Source organism: Camarhynchus parvulus, chromosome 1, assembly GCF_901933205.1.
Source record: "Camarhynchus parvulus chromosome 1, STF_HiC, whole genome shotgun sequence".
In the NCBI taxonomy this organism is placed as follows: domain Eukaryota; kingdom Metazoa; phylum Chordata; class Aves; order Passeriformes; family Thraupidae; genus Camarhynchus; species Camarhynchus parvulus.
Window position 1 is genome coordinate 31,891,348 of NC_044571.1, and position 15,040 is coordinate 31,906,387.

At 36.8% G+C, this 15,040-nt stretch overlaps 1 protein-coding gene across 8 annotated transcripts in view; it reads right to left on the reverse strand.

Annotated features, from left to right (window-relative positions):
• UBE3A (ubiquitin protein ligase E3A) overlaps positions 1-15,040 on the reverse strand; it is a 51,293-nt gene that overhangs the window by 28,099 nt on the left and 8,154 nt on the right. For 4 of the 8 annotated variants that reach the window (XM_030962264.1, XM_030962279.1, XM_030962271.1 and 1 more), the window contains 4 exons: positions 13,584-13,651; positions 5,966-6,112; positions 5,242-5,360; positions 1,833-1,877 (listed from right to left, as the gene is read on the reverse strand). In XM_030962264.1, the coding sequence (XP_030818124.1) occupies positions 1,833-1,877; positions 5,242-5,261 (65 nt within the window). In that variant the 5' untranslated portion in view covers positions 5,262-5,360; positions 5,966-6,112; positions 13,584-13,651. Of the gene's footprint in view, positions 1-1,832; positions 1,878-4,516; positions 5,210-5,241; positions 5,361-5,965; positions 6,113-13,583; positions 13,652-15,040 lie in introns of those variants that run through there. The other 4 variants (XM_030962255.1, XM_030962305.1, XM_030962297.1 and 1 more) reach the window with 2 other exon arrangements.

Sequence of the window (15,040 nt, forward strand, 5' to 3'; positions counted from 1 at the left end):
GTATAACTACTCATCAAATATGTGAATTCCTACAGCTTGACTGGCTCATATTTATTTTAGACAGATAGCTAAAATTTATGGAGTCAGGGCCACTCTGATCACTGGTGTACATAAAAAAGTATTCAGCTATAACACAGAAAAGCTTACTACTGTAAATTTTTTTTATGTTTGGTTCTAAGGAAGATAATTCACACACACACAAGAATTGGCAAACTTCTAAAACGAAAAAAACTTTACTGCCTTTTCCTTCTGATTTATGCTAGGTTGTTAAAGTCTTTGTTTCACACCAGTCTATGTGAGTGCTGCTGATACATCTTTGCTTAAAATGCATAAAAACCATTAATCCAACTGGTAACATCCAGAGTGGACTATAGCAAGCCTGCAGCCTTATTTCCTCTGTTTGGCTAGGACAGGGAAACTAAAGGACACAACTCAACTTGCTGCAGGAACAATAAACCACAATGCAGCATGGGCCACTACTGGAGCAGGAATAAGAGACCATGGCAGGGCTTTTACCCTGTGACCTCTAAGGCAGCAACACGCAGAGTCCACACACCAACAGGCAGAGTCACCTTTCAGGTCAGGCTCCCTGCAACCTCCACTGCATTCCTAAGAAAGCAGCTGGACAGCACTTCTGTAGCAGATGGTATGAGTGAGGGAAAAAAAATCTGTCATACGAGGAGAATTGCTTCTCCTAGTGCAAGAAAAGGCTTCACTGCAGTGAATTGCTTAGAAAAGCCTTCACTGTTTCCTCCTCCTCATTTTTTAGGTACACAGTCCAATGTACAGGGGGGGCTCACTGCAGTTTTGCTTCTCCTTAAGTTGGGCAGCTACAGCAGAGAAGTCCTTGAGCAATTCACACTATGTCACTAGGCTGCAAAACATCCTGAAAATGGCATGTACAACACTAGACCGCTTGGGGGGAAGGCGTGAAGGAGACAGTTTAAGGTCAGAGAAGAAGTTCATGGCAGAAGAGAAATGAACCCAGATCCTTTGAAGCCTCAGACAGCACACCAACTACTGGGCTACATTCCCTCTATTATTTTGGAACTTGTGCTGTTATCCAGAAGAGCAGTTTGTGGTTTCCCTGTTTGAGTTCTATGACAGGACAGTTTGAATAGCTAGAAAAGAATTTTGTTTGCTAACTCACAGAAGAATAAAATCTCAAAAAACTTTTTTTTGTTTTTAAATAGTCCTTTAAATTCCAGCAACTCCTTTGAATTTTGAATTGAAATTAACGTTTCAGTCCACCACAGTCTTGATTTTAGTTCATCCTGGCTTCTAACCTAATGAAGACAGACAAAAAGGTTCAGACCAAGATGTTCTGTGGTTTAGTGAAAGAGAGCTAGTTTTCTGTTTCTAGAAGTAACTGGCATATAAATTCACCAAATTAAGTCATAATTTTTTTTTCTTAGTTCAACAATCCATCTACCACAAGAGATACAGCGGGTATTGTGCCTTAATACTGAAGTGTCTTCAAAGCCATGCAAGATGTCAGTGAATGGCAGGTAGAAATTACATCCCTTCTGTGAAGTCTGAATATAGGCTGTAAGATTTCTGACACTGTATTATGCTACCATCTACTGGTTCATGTTAAATTAAACCTCTGAACTTTCCCTCCAACTCATGCACCCTCCAAACAAAAAAAAAAAAAAAATCAGTTTCTACAGAGGCTTAAAATTGCAAAATATTACTTTGAAATTTGCTAAGGTAATTTCACAGTTCTACTCAGCTTTTGTCTTCTTTTAATTAAGCAGATGCAAGAGTGACTGTTATACATGTTCAGAACATTTTTATCAAGATAAACCAAACTCATCCAGTCATTTACTTACATTCGGCTAGTTTCAATGTTCTCAGAGTGTGGTTCTCCTGGTGATCTGCAAAACCAGATAAAAAACCTTAAGCACTGCTTGTTCTTTTAAGTCATTACAATATGAAGTTATGAAATATGGAATGTGATGAGTCTATTATTGCCACTAAAAGCATCAACTTTTTGATACTTGCAGATTTAGCTTCTCAAACTCTAGAATACACTTTATCACAAAAAAACATGATAGTATAATTAAGCTAAATTTCCCTAAGCAGGAGAGCACTTTTTCCCCATGCTTACGCAACAGGAGCCATTAGGGGAGAGATCTGCTGGCAGCACTTCTGCATTCAGGCAGCATAGTGCTCCAGCCCTGGGCTAATTCTTCATAACCACTTCTGTAACCAAACGTGTACTCAAAGATTATCAGTGATCAACTGCAACCAACAAATTCTCTACAGAGCTGGACTCTAAGAAGTAGCAGCTCAGAAACAGGGTCCAAAAGGATATCAAAACAAACCTCTTATCTCTCTCCACCTGAATTCGTGGAGCTAATCTCACAGATTTCTGTTTTCTTCAATCCAGCCAAGAGATCAGACAGCAAAATTCGGAATTAAGTGTTATTGCCTAGCACAAGCAGCACCTGTGTTTAGCTTGGCAACCCCACTAACTTAATTTACAGACTAATTCAATGGGTATAGCTCCATACTAACTTAAAATAGACTAAATTATAGTTATTTAGCTCCTCCTTATTCCCATCTTCCTTAAGACAGCATTGATTCAACTGCTAATTCTTTTCAGACAGCATTTTTTTTCTCTCTTTGAGGCAGAACTTCCCCCTAGCCAGTGAGTTTGTAGCCAGACAAGCCAGAAGACAAGGCAGTACAAATGCAGCAATTTTGTTTCCCATCATCTTAGGATGCCTTGAAATCAGACCTTATGGAACCTTTGCTTGGGAACAACCTTTGGTACAGTTGACCAGTACTGCCATGCTGGAAATACTGTGCAAGGAGTGGAAACAAAGCACAGCCATTACAGTAAAACTCTGCAGCTTAGGTGAACAAAAATGTCTTTCATGACAGCTCTCTAAAAACAGAAGTGAGCTAAAATCTGCAAACAGAACTAACTTTTTAGGTTTCACCAGAGTCTGCTGAGAGACTTCAGTTATGACAGCTAAGCAGACTTTCCCACAGCTTTACAGGAAAAAAAAAATCAATAGTCATAGGAATGCAATTTCTAAATTTCTCTATTTATTATACAACTATCTATAACATTCTAAATGCTATTGGAAATCTCCACATGTAGCCTGATACATTCCCTTTTTCCTGCTTCATTGTGTTATTTTACTGGATGGTCTCTCCTATTAAAGTTTGGACTGCTCTCCAAACACTCTACTAAAATTTTAGTTACTTTTCTGAAATACCAGATCTTAACAATCTTTTGGATTCTACTAAACAGACCCAGTGCCTAGAAGGCATTTCTGGCAGACAACTTATAATTCCCAGGTTAGCTGGATACTGTGTGGTGACAGATAATGCAGAACACAGGAAATTATTTGTTTGTATTTCACTAACTTATAAAATTTAACAGACACTAGGGACAGAATTCTGAACTTCCTATCCAACTAATATTACACTGACGCTTAAAATATACTCTTTAACTGGAAAATAACATAAAAACTGCCCAATCTCAAAATTTGGCCTCTATTTATTACCTACAAATTACGTTTCACTTACTCATTAAATTCAGGACTGACAAGGCAGTTGCTGACAAAAATACTGCTCAGCAGCAAAACAAATAAGAATTTCCTTTTAACTCCGGTGACCAAAACAAGCCTCTAAATGCTTAGTGAAAAGAATCTCGTATTTTTTTCCCACTCATTCACCTGAGCATTTAAGTGTTAGAAGCTGGAATAGTAGAAAGACACATGTTTATATTCATACTGGTTAGCTCCTCTATTTACTTCCAGGACTTTAGAAAATGGTAGCAAAATGTCTGGACATTTAAAGCTTTGCTTTCTTAATTCCAGTATTGGGACATACAACACATTGAGGATTTGGGAAAGAGTAGTGCTTTTAGTTGCTACGAAAATACAAAGGAAATAGTGGTGTTGAAAGAAAAACATCAAGAATACCTAAAGCCTTCCAGCCTTTAAAATAAACAGCAGCATGAAGAATTACAGAAAAAGAGCAGACTGGCATCTAAACTGCATATAAAAAAGTAGCCTGGTGATCTGCAGTACAGACATGAAAACAGCTAGCAGTATATCCAAAATCTTTTCCTATCCTCACTGCCTGTGAGAATATTATTAGGGCTGTAAAGAGACAATACAGTTCGGTATATGTTACTCAAAAAAAAAAAAAGGTTGTGTCTATAAGACAAACAATATAAGAAAAAAATACCATCTAGCTGGGTCAAAAAAGGTTTGGTCCTCTAAGGTAAGTGGTTCTGCAGAACACAGGGTGAAAATTCCTTCAGCTTATTGTTTTCTAAAAGATGAACAGACCTACTATAACTATGATTTGCAGAATTATTAATGGACATATTAACACGATTTTAAAAGGTTTCAAATGACCACATAAGCACCTAAAAAATGAGCTTTCAATACTCAGTAAAATGAAGTGGAAGATCAATCTAATGACAGGAATTGTACTTGTTTGCTGAGAAGCTATTTATTTTGCAATACCCAATTGTTTACAAACAAGATACCTTGTTATTTCCTGTGAGCAGGCAACAGTATTGAAAAACAACTATATAGTACGGCAAGACGTCCTTTCATCATGCTTAAAATCTGAAACAAGAGTTCTGTTCAGAGAAAATCTCAGAGCAAATGCTCTTAAAAATTTCAGCTTTCAATTAGATCGTAGATACTGATCACAAGACAACAACTAATCTGAATACTGCAGTATGAGCTCGCAAATTCAAATGGTGGCTCATTTCCAATAACATAGGGAGCAACTTCTCCATTCTACAAGCCGCTCCTTTTACTTCCAGTGTACCTTTTTAGATGAGAAAAGTAAAGGTATGCAAGTTTACACACACTGCAACATCATCAAGCCATCTGGATAAATACTTCAAAACAAAAACTGAACACATGCTTGGATAGATATGCTAAACAGTTTATACAGAAATTCAGTACGACAGCAAAATCTAACAGGGACTTTTACGTGATAATTTTGTTCTTAAGAGGGATATCGTGGAGCACCACAGTGTTTGCTTGTATTTTAAAAAGCAGGCAAGGGCAAACTGAGCGAGCATTGAAATCACTGTCAGCAAGAGTGTAAGTCAACTTTGCCAGCTGACTTATCTAAAACAAACAATGTAACTTAATATTATTTATAAAACTAACTTCAGGCCATACAAATGAAATACCTTAAAATAAACATTATAGTAGAAAAACTCCTGAGAAACAACCTGACATGCTTTATGCTTACCTTTTACAAGCTGTGGCCATTCGGTGACATCAGGGTGATCACAATTTTGAGTCACTGATCAAAACTGAGTTGTCGCACCAGTCCTGTATCACGCTGAGCTAAGCATAAGCTTAACAATTCTAAATAAGTAAAAATAATGTAGTTGAAATTTCTTAAAAATTATTTTCAGCCAATTCTCTAAATAAAAAAATATTAATAAGAGGAAAAATATTGATGCTAAGCATTGTTTTATCAGCGAGATTAAGACTTACTTACATTCATTTTTTGCATGGCATTTTAACTTCTAGAGTAACTCGCTATAGTACAATCAACTGATAAACTTGAAAATTCAGCAACTTATTTTTAGTCTAAAAAACCAAAAGCCATACCCATCTCTTGGACCAGTGCAAAACACCCAGTGTCAAGACAACAAGGATTGAAGGATCTGGAAGTGTGTGCATAAATATGAACCGTAATTTGTAACTACAATAAAATTCTGGTAGAAGTGTTACTGCTACAACTTGATTAACGTTGTTTCTTAGCAAGCAAGGCTCTGTTCCCAGGGGAGCAACAAAGTAACCTGAACTTTGTTGTATGCCTCTCCCCAAAAAGAAGTAATCTATAGATACGTAAAAGTTTTAGAGGAGCAACCTTTGCTATCTGTGGTAAATCTTTTAGCTTCTTTGCTCCATTTTTATCATGTGTCCTCTCTCCTCTCCCTTAAATTTTCAAAAGTATATTTTACCTGTCAATTGTTTCCCGTGATCTGGCTCCACTGGTATAAATGGAAGTGTTGGTCCTTTACTTTGTCACGCAGGTGGCAGCCAATGATCACTCAGCAATACTCGCGCCCAGAGCGCCCTGGGACCACCCCAGCTGATTACTTCCATGGCTGAAAAGGAACCAGTTAGTCTCTTACCTACTGCTATTATCTACTCTAAACTAAAGTTAACGGATACAATATTTCCAAACATAATCCTCAACACTCAATTCATACCATTCTCTCTCCCCCCCAAGCTCGTAAGTGCACTGGAGAAAGCCAGAAAAGAAAAAAGGTCTCTGAAGGAGAATCAGATGACAAACAGCATTCGCTTTCTGCTAATATAAAGTTTTGATAAAAATGGCAATGCTAATATTGTATTTAGTAAATAAAAAGTCATCTTACTTTCTCTTTAAAGCAGTAGCTATGAAGACAGATATTTGTATAGTATCCTGAGAAGTTTATTCCTGTGGTAACCCAGATGAAACCCCACATTTGCAGGTTGCCATGCAGCAAAAGCCTCACACAGAATGAAGGTGCACAAAGCTATTGATGGCACAACCAAAAGTCTCTGCAACACCTGCAGACATAACAATCTGGTGCAAATACTAAGAGAGCACATCAGACAGCTTGAAATATTTAGTAAAAAACATTTATTTCTTTACTGCACCTTCTTTTGTGCTTCAGTCCAATGTATTACAAGAGTATTACAGTAAGATTTTAGCAAGCTCATGATTTTCTAAAGTTTGTCAGAAAAGCTGCCAGTTTTGCCAATCTACTACAATTTGCCATTCTGCCACAAACTCTGCCCAGAACAAAATTTGTCTTAGTTTCATAATGATGCTTATTAGTTTTATCATTCATTGAGATAGGTAAAGTGCCATGTGTTGATTTTAACATCAGCAATATTTAAGTGTTCTCATTGTAACACAAGTGCAGTTGACACAAGGAAAGTAAAAAAAAAATAGGCTACCAAAAATCTCCAAAACAAAACAGAGGTTCTCCAGCACTTATGTTTCACGGGTGTAAACTGTCAAAGTTTAACTGAGTCAATTCCAGGAACACAGAACAATGATTAAAAGTCAGTTGGAAAGGTTCCTCATCTGTCAACATTACAGAACAAGGTAAAGACCTCCCATTTAACATTTGTGGCCATCAGCTGTACAGAAAGGCAACAACTCAAGATGCTGACGCAAAACTAAGAAGCTGTAAAACACTACACTGCTTATGACATTCTGATTAAGATCTGAAAACTTCCACTTTCAGGCAAGCCTTAGTTTTAAGGAAACAGACACCTATTCTAACACTGCTTCTAGCACTTTGCCCAAGTAACTTTTAGTACACTGGTCAGAGAACAGTGGTATAATCTCTAAAGCCTCATTGGCTGGGAAAGCTGCATTCTGATTACCTGAAGTATCAGCTCGTGTTCTGGAGTGTGCCTGATCAATGACTCCCTACATAGACTTGGTCCTATACCACCCAGACTATTGACAAAAATGTATTACAGTAGTCTTCCATTCAAATGGAAGCATGCTGGAACACCAGGCTGCCAACCTTATTAAAGCAAAGTTTTCCTGAGGCTGTTTCATATGGGAGAAGTCATGAACCTGACTGATAAGAGTGAAGGAGCACATGAAGTGCTGGCGCTGGATTCAAACGCCACTAGATTTTGCAATGTTAAAAAATATACTTTAAGTTAGCAGCTCCACAGTCATAGTCAAGACAAGCTTATGCCAAGGCCTGATCCAGATCCAGTTCTGTTAGTCTCATTTACCACACCACCAAACATAGTATCTACAGCAGTTCTGTGATGGGAGGCAGGGTCTGAACTGCTGCAAATCTCACTGAGCTGAAGTTAACTCATCTAAGTTTTGTTGTGAAACTTGTACCTACAAACTGAATTTGTCATGGGTGAAAGCTTTGAGTCAGGTAGTTTCAGTATTTCTGATTTGTTGCACAATACCTTAAACCTAGACTTACTGAACTGTGGTCTAAAATTCTCATGCTCCTTTTCAGCACTCTAGATGCAAAAAACTGTAATGAATAATTTTTCTCTTTTATCTCCTTATCATCCTACCTTTTCCACCTATCCTTGCCTTCACTCCTGTGGGACAGAATATGATTGGCAAGGATTCCCTAGCATAGATGAAATAATTAATTTTTCTAAAACCTTACTCATTCATGCATCAGCAGAGTAGTGTCTGCTGGCAAAGGGACCAGCACATTGGAACACAAAGTGGGTGGTGAAGGAGACTGTCATCAAAGATTTATTCTGAATATATTTCAAAGGACATTTTGACTGCTTGATACAAACAAGGTACAAAAACCTGCAACCTGGTTAAGAGAGTCAAAAGACACTGCTTGATTAGGAAAGGAAAACCACACTGATGAATTAAGATCCTGGAAAATGGTATTATAAATTGTGAATTGATCTAAATCAACGGCTTTTCTGTCACAGGAATTTCTCTACAAAAACCTCCTCTGTTTGTAACTTACCTTACAGAAGATAGAAACAGCAGCCCCAGAGCAGATATTTTTTCATATTACTCAAACAAATTTCTCTGGTCCTAACTGTTATGATCAGCATGGCTTACAGCTTAGGCTTTTATAGACACACTGAGCAGCTGAAGATATCAAAGGAAGTTTGTGCCTATGGAGTATGCCCAAAAAACCCAAGACGCTGCCAGGCTCTTTGGGACTGGCACATCTGTGTCTGCCTAGTGACTATTTACTAGAAGTAGAATCAACCAGGGCTGCAACTACACCTATTACAGTTAGCAAGACATGTCTTCAAACCATGTATCTGAAGAACTTTGTGACTTCAACTAGCCCTCATCAAAAAGAAACAGAATAAACAATGTTTACGCAGTGATTTGGAACAACATCTATTTCTCCAAGATGGCACAAGTGAATATTTTCTTAAAAGAATGTTCCTACCAACTCAAGGAGTTAAACAATGAGTGAAAGAACAAGATGTCAGAAAGCAAGTTCAGAAGCATCAAAAGGGGCTAAAAGCAACTTTGTTGCATAGTTTGATGAAAGGTCTCAGCACATTTCCTTAAACCTTGAAGGTCTACAAGCAGAAGGCAAGAAGAGGTTCCCAACTTCAACATACAGAACCTAAAGCCACATCCTGGAGATCGTAAGTACTTATTTTTCAGCAACCAAAAAAAAGGCAAATAACTTCCAGGTTGGAATCAATTATTTGAACATTGTTATCCTTATGGTTTCCCTAAATCTGCTACTACCCTTGGGTTATTTGACGGTCACATTCTGTGAGAGCAATGCAATCCAGCAGCTGAGGCCTAGGAAGATCCCCTAGAGGATGAACACTTTCCTTATTTAAACTATAACTTCTGACTGCCTTATTGAAAGAGTGGCACTTGTAAGAATTTAAGTTTCCTTTACAAAGGCATCTTAACTATCTACCCAAGTAATCTGTGATCCAAATTTAATATTCTCTTTTTGATCTATGATGAAAATAGGGGTAATCCACTGTACAATGAAGTACCATGATCTACCTTACATTTCAGTACCAGAATTTTAGTTGCTTAATTAAATATAACCATCTCTCTCAAGAATATACCACTAAAGACAGCTTTTGAAGGTCTTCTGAAGAGTCCCTATGAATGCTCCAAGAATGAATTTTATATATTTCCAGAATGACTTTGAGTACCACAATGAAACAATCATCTATACAGTAAGAAACTGTCACCTAATAGGAGAGTGGGTTTTTTATAACTTGAGATTGAGTCAAACGTCCTGGAGAATATTCACCAAACCCCTAAATTCGATCTTAATTGTCATACGCAGAAAAGAAAAAAAAAAGTAATGCAATAGGCATGTTTGAGCCTATATTTCTTCATAGAGTGGAAGTACAAATTACTTTTCTTGTCTGTATGCTGCTTCCAATGCACAAAACATAAAAAGATAAGTTTTCTTCATCTAATTAGTAGGCAAAATTATTACTGATTCTACAGTAAAACAAAACAGCCACTAATACAACCTGATCATATAAATCCTAATGAAGCCAAAAAAAAGTTCCAACCAAACACTAATAAGGCCTCTATATGATTTTTTCCCCCCGCTGACTGGTAAGCCAAGCAATTCAACTAGTAACAAATACAAAATCATGTGAGTTAAAAAACCAAAAGAATTGGGTTCTATCCTGGAAAATGCCAACCTAAAGCGACTAAAGCAGTCATAACTGATGTACAAATGTACACATGCTCCCATGAATTACAAAAAGAATGAGAGATATGGCTCATGAAGGGTCCCTGGAACAAAGCACTTCACACATCTTCCAAACTTAAACCCAGTTCTCCAATTATTCAGTATTCTCCAAAAGTTTTCCAGAAGTAGTAGAAAAGAGCCACAAAGACATCATGAAGATAGAAGAAAATGCCTTGTGATTAGACAATGAAAAAAGTTCAAAGTTAATCAAGCCTATCATCATAGACACTGGAAGAAACTAAGTCTTCTCATAGCACAAAAAGAATACATAAAGATCTTCAAACTGAAAGAATGCATATAAAATCCTCATTAATAGAAACTAAAGGCCCACAAATTCAATTAGAGCAAGAACATAAGCATGAGAACAATTAACACTTGAATAAATTATTTGGGATGGGAATCTGAATTTGTTACTATCTTCAAATTAAAGTTAGTGCTACTCTGGAATTTACATTTCAGTAAAATCACAAGTTACTCAGTTTCATAAAGGCAGAATTTTGCGTACCTCAATACAAAGAGATAAAACATAGATTTACATAAAAGCTCCATCCTATAATATCTGTACACCTACTTTGCCTTGATGTCAATGCTCCTCACTGTACTGGTTTTGGCTGGAATAGAGTTAATTTTCTTCATAGTAGCTAGTGTGGGGCTGTGTTTTGGATTTGTGTTAACAGTGGGATGTTTTTATTGCCGTTTGTGTTACAGCTTTCACAGAGTCAGGGTCTTTTCTGCTCCTCACCCCACCAGGGAGGAGGCTGGGGGTGCACAGGGAGTAAGGAGGGTTCACAGCTGGGACAGCTGACCCCAGCTGACCACAGAGACATTCCATATTATAAGGCATCATGCTCAATGTATAAAGCTGGGGGAAGAAGGAAAAAGGGGGAATGTTCGGAGTTATGGAATTTGTCTTCCCAAGTCACTGTTACCTATGATGGAGCTCTGTTTTTCTGGAGATGACAGAACATGTGCCTGTCCATGAGAAGTGGTGAATGAATTCCTTATTTCGCTTTGCTTCATGCACAGCTTTTGCTTTACCTATTAAATTATCTTTATCTCAACCCACGAGTTTTCTCACTTTTACTCCTCCAATTCTCTTCCACATCCCACTGTGTGGGTAGGTGAGAGAGTAGCTGTTTGGTGTTTAGTTGCCAGCTGGGGTTAAACTATGATATCCATAAATCACAGAGTAAGAGAAAAATACCTAATGTTTGCTCCCATTCCCTCCCCTCAGGCCAAAAACTAGAGGCCTGCATGTTATTCCCATTTTCTACAGATGCTCCTGCAACTTTGGATTCTAGATTTTGCCTTCAATATCTGGTTTTGGTTTAATATTTCAGTGAGACCATACACGTATTCTGTTCACCTTTGTAAAAGCAGGAAAGATCCAAAATTATCTTTAGCTTTTGTGTTTTACACTTAGACCACAGCTGATTTTTTTCTTCCACTACACACACCTCTGATTTTTTTTTTTAGCAGAATTATTTGTTTCTATTTCAGTTATATTATACCTGTTACTTCAGGCTCCCTCCAAAATGATACAAAGCCATGAACAAAAAGCCCTTTCTACACCAGTAGGTGAAATCCAATCACCTATTTACATGTCTTTTACTAATTCTTTTCTTGACTACTCATCATGTTATTTTGCAGGTAAGTTTTACAGCTTCAGTTTTACTACTTAAGCTTTTATTTCGTCTGTCCTTTTCCTTATTCTCTATTTTGATTTCTTTTGCCATCCATCTTTTATGCTGCCTTCCATGTAAAGCATCTTTCTGTTCACCAAGTTCCTCAGCACGTTTGTTTACATATAATTTATATTAAAACTGAGCAACTATGCAATTCTGTAGTATGACATTCAGCTTTTCTGATGTTCCATTAGTATTTATTACTCACAATTTGTGGGGATTAGAGGGCAATTCTTCATCAATTTATGAAGTACATATCACTACAAAGACTCTATGCATACATACAGTGGCAAGCAGCTAAAACATCCAGAAGAAAAGCAGCCAGCAGTCATAATGGCAATAAAGAAAAAATGGCTTAGGTTTGAAGAAGAGCCATCATACACAGAACTGGTATTGACACTGGAGAGCAAGAAGCAGGTGGGTGGTCCCAGTGGTGCTGTGGGTGCAAAAATGAATATACACTACCTGCCAGATGCCTGCTAGAGTAAAGGACCAATCTATACAATTCTCTCAGGAACATCTGGATTGTGACAATGTAACATTGTAGCTTTTTGAGAGACTTACAATTTTTAATTAGTATATACTACAGCTAAAGTTTCAGCTTAGAATTAACAGTTTTATTAGAGCCTGTCTATAGCTTCCTACAAAACAGAACTTAAAAAGACATCAAACAACTGTTCTGCAAATTTGAGATTTCTAAACTTTAAGTATATTTCTAAGTTAATTATCTCGAAAAGAAAAATCCAGACATAAACCCATGACACAGAAAACTTGGATCAGCCTCCCCACAATTTAAGTGGTTAAAAGAGAAAGTACACACATGGTTTAGGAACTGTTATTGAAATAACAGTTACATACATTGTTACATACAATCTTGTATATGCATTAACAGACCTATTTAATACGGCAGAAAATTTAACTTAATCGTTGTTTTTCTCAATGTAGTGGTGCTAAAAGTTTCAAAAATTCTCAATGTACCAAGTTGCAGAACTACAGAACTTAAAAAGACACTACAAAGTAGCGCAGTAATACCAGGTATTACTAGAGAACTACACTACTATTTCAGTTAGGAAATGGCAATTACAATAACTACAAGCTCAAGTCCCAATCCTGCCACATTACACGTACATACTTTTAAGCTGGTTGGACATTTAAGAGCCTAGACAAAAAAGAGATACCATGTGCCATGGGTTTATGTTAACACTGCTGAAAAAGATTGCATTTCTGTATTTCCCAGCATTCCTATTTGTAAACTTGACTTACACTGATGATTGCATAAGTTTTCTGCAAGCTCTAAACTTATTTTTCAAGTCATAGCCTCACTATAAATATGTTCAGTAGCAAATTAAAAAAAACATACAGCTTTCAGAAACACATCAGTTCTTATCCAATCCATGGAGAAATAAATGGATTGTAGCAGCATGATGATGAGCTTGTTAAATCAAAAGGGAATTCACCAGTGTTATACCATCAGTATTTATTTTCCCCAAGAAAAATCAAATAAGTCAGTTTTCTAGAGAATTATGATTAAGTAATAAATATCATAGTTAAAAAGGGAAAATTTAATGTGTGCTTCTTCCTGAATTGATTTTCAACCTTTTTTAAAATCTCAGTGAAGAAAAGTGTAATTATTTGCTATAACAATTATTAGCATACAAACAATGTAAGTGGAAACATAAACATACCATATCTTTCCAGAGCTGCAGAATCTTGTTCTTTCAAATTCTAAAATGGACTTCTACAGTTCTTGTACCTATAATGCAAAACATTACAATTCAGTTCTTGCACTATGCTTCACACTATTCTGAAGCTCCACACAACTTCAAGACAATACATTCAAAAGTGCCTATTTGACTAGTCACAAATCTGCAACTAAAGGAAACACAGAATCATAGAACATGTCTAGTCAGAAGGGACCTACAAGGATCATCATATCAAACTCTCCACTTCTTACAGGACTACCTAAAACTAAACCATATAAAAATAAATTACACCTCTCATAGAAAAGCACAACAGAAAATAATTATGTTAGATAAGCTACAAAAGTGTGAAGTTCCTACACACAGTGTTCCCTATTTTTTCCCCTGTAGTGATGCAATAGAGTTTTACAATTCCATTCATCCAGTTCATTACAAATACCAATTTCCTTTCTCCTTCCCGCCCCTTATTTTGTCCTTTTTTTTTCTTTTCTGTAAGAACTGGCATTTATAACAAGAAAAAAAATAAACACTCAGGAGAAGTCACAGATATAAACAAATCTTTGTTCCGGGTGCATAAAACTGTTGGAGTTCAGTATGCTTTTCTACAAATTTATTTTCAGAGAAGTCATAATTAACAACGGACTAAAACATACTTGAAATATTTTCAACGAACACCTAAAAGCACAACAAGCCTTGAGGGAAAAGGTGACAGAAAGAGACACATATGCCTACAACTAAAGAAAGATAAGGGTTGTGGATCCCCATCACTGAAGGTGCTCAAAACCAAGCTGGATGGGGCTCCCAGTAACCTGGTCTAGCAAAAGGTGTCCCTGCCCATGGATGAGGCTTGTAGTTAGATTTTTTCTTAAAGGTTCCCTACTAACCCAAACTATTCCCTGATTCCATGAAATCTACTACTTTCCAAAAAAGTTAGTAATTTGGCACAGAATATCACATTTTCAGCACTCTGAAGATTTAATACATAATTTCTTGGCTTAAAACTCTATTAAGAACAAACAAATTCAATGCAGCTGATTTAGGCTGATCTCCAATATAGATCAGGGTTCCCACATAGGAAACCTCAATCTGGTTATCTTAATAGTACATTCAGTTTTATTTTAGAAGATGCCAAACCAGCAAGAAATCATTTGGTGTCAGGGCCCAAATTCTTTATCAGGGAACTGTAATGGGATGATCCTGGACCAGTTTTGCCACTAAAGCTCCAAGCACTAACAATGTGAGCACACTCTTTTGTATTTTAAAAAAATTAGTTATATGGGGCAGCCTACAAGTTTTGTGAAAAACGATTGCTATTTCAACAAGCAATTCTACTAATTATGTAGCTTTCTGTACAGTTAGGATTACTGTGTTAGCAATACACAACTGCGTCAATAAAACTTTGCTACCATTCAGAAAAAAACAGAAGAAAAATTCATCTAAAC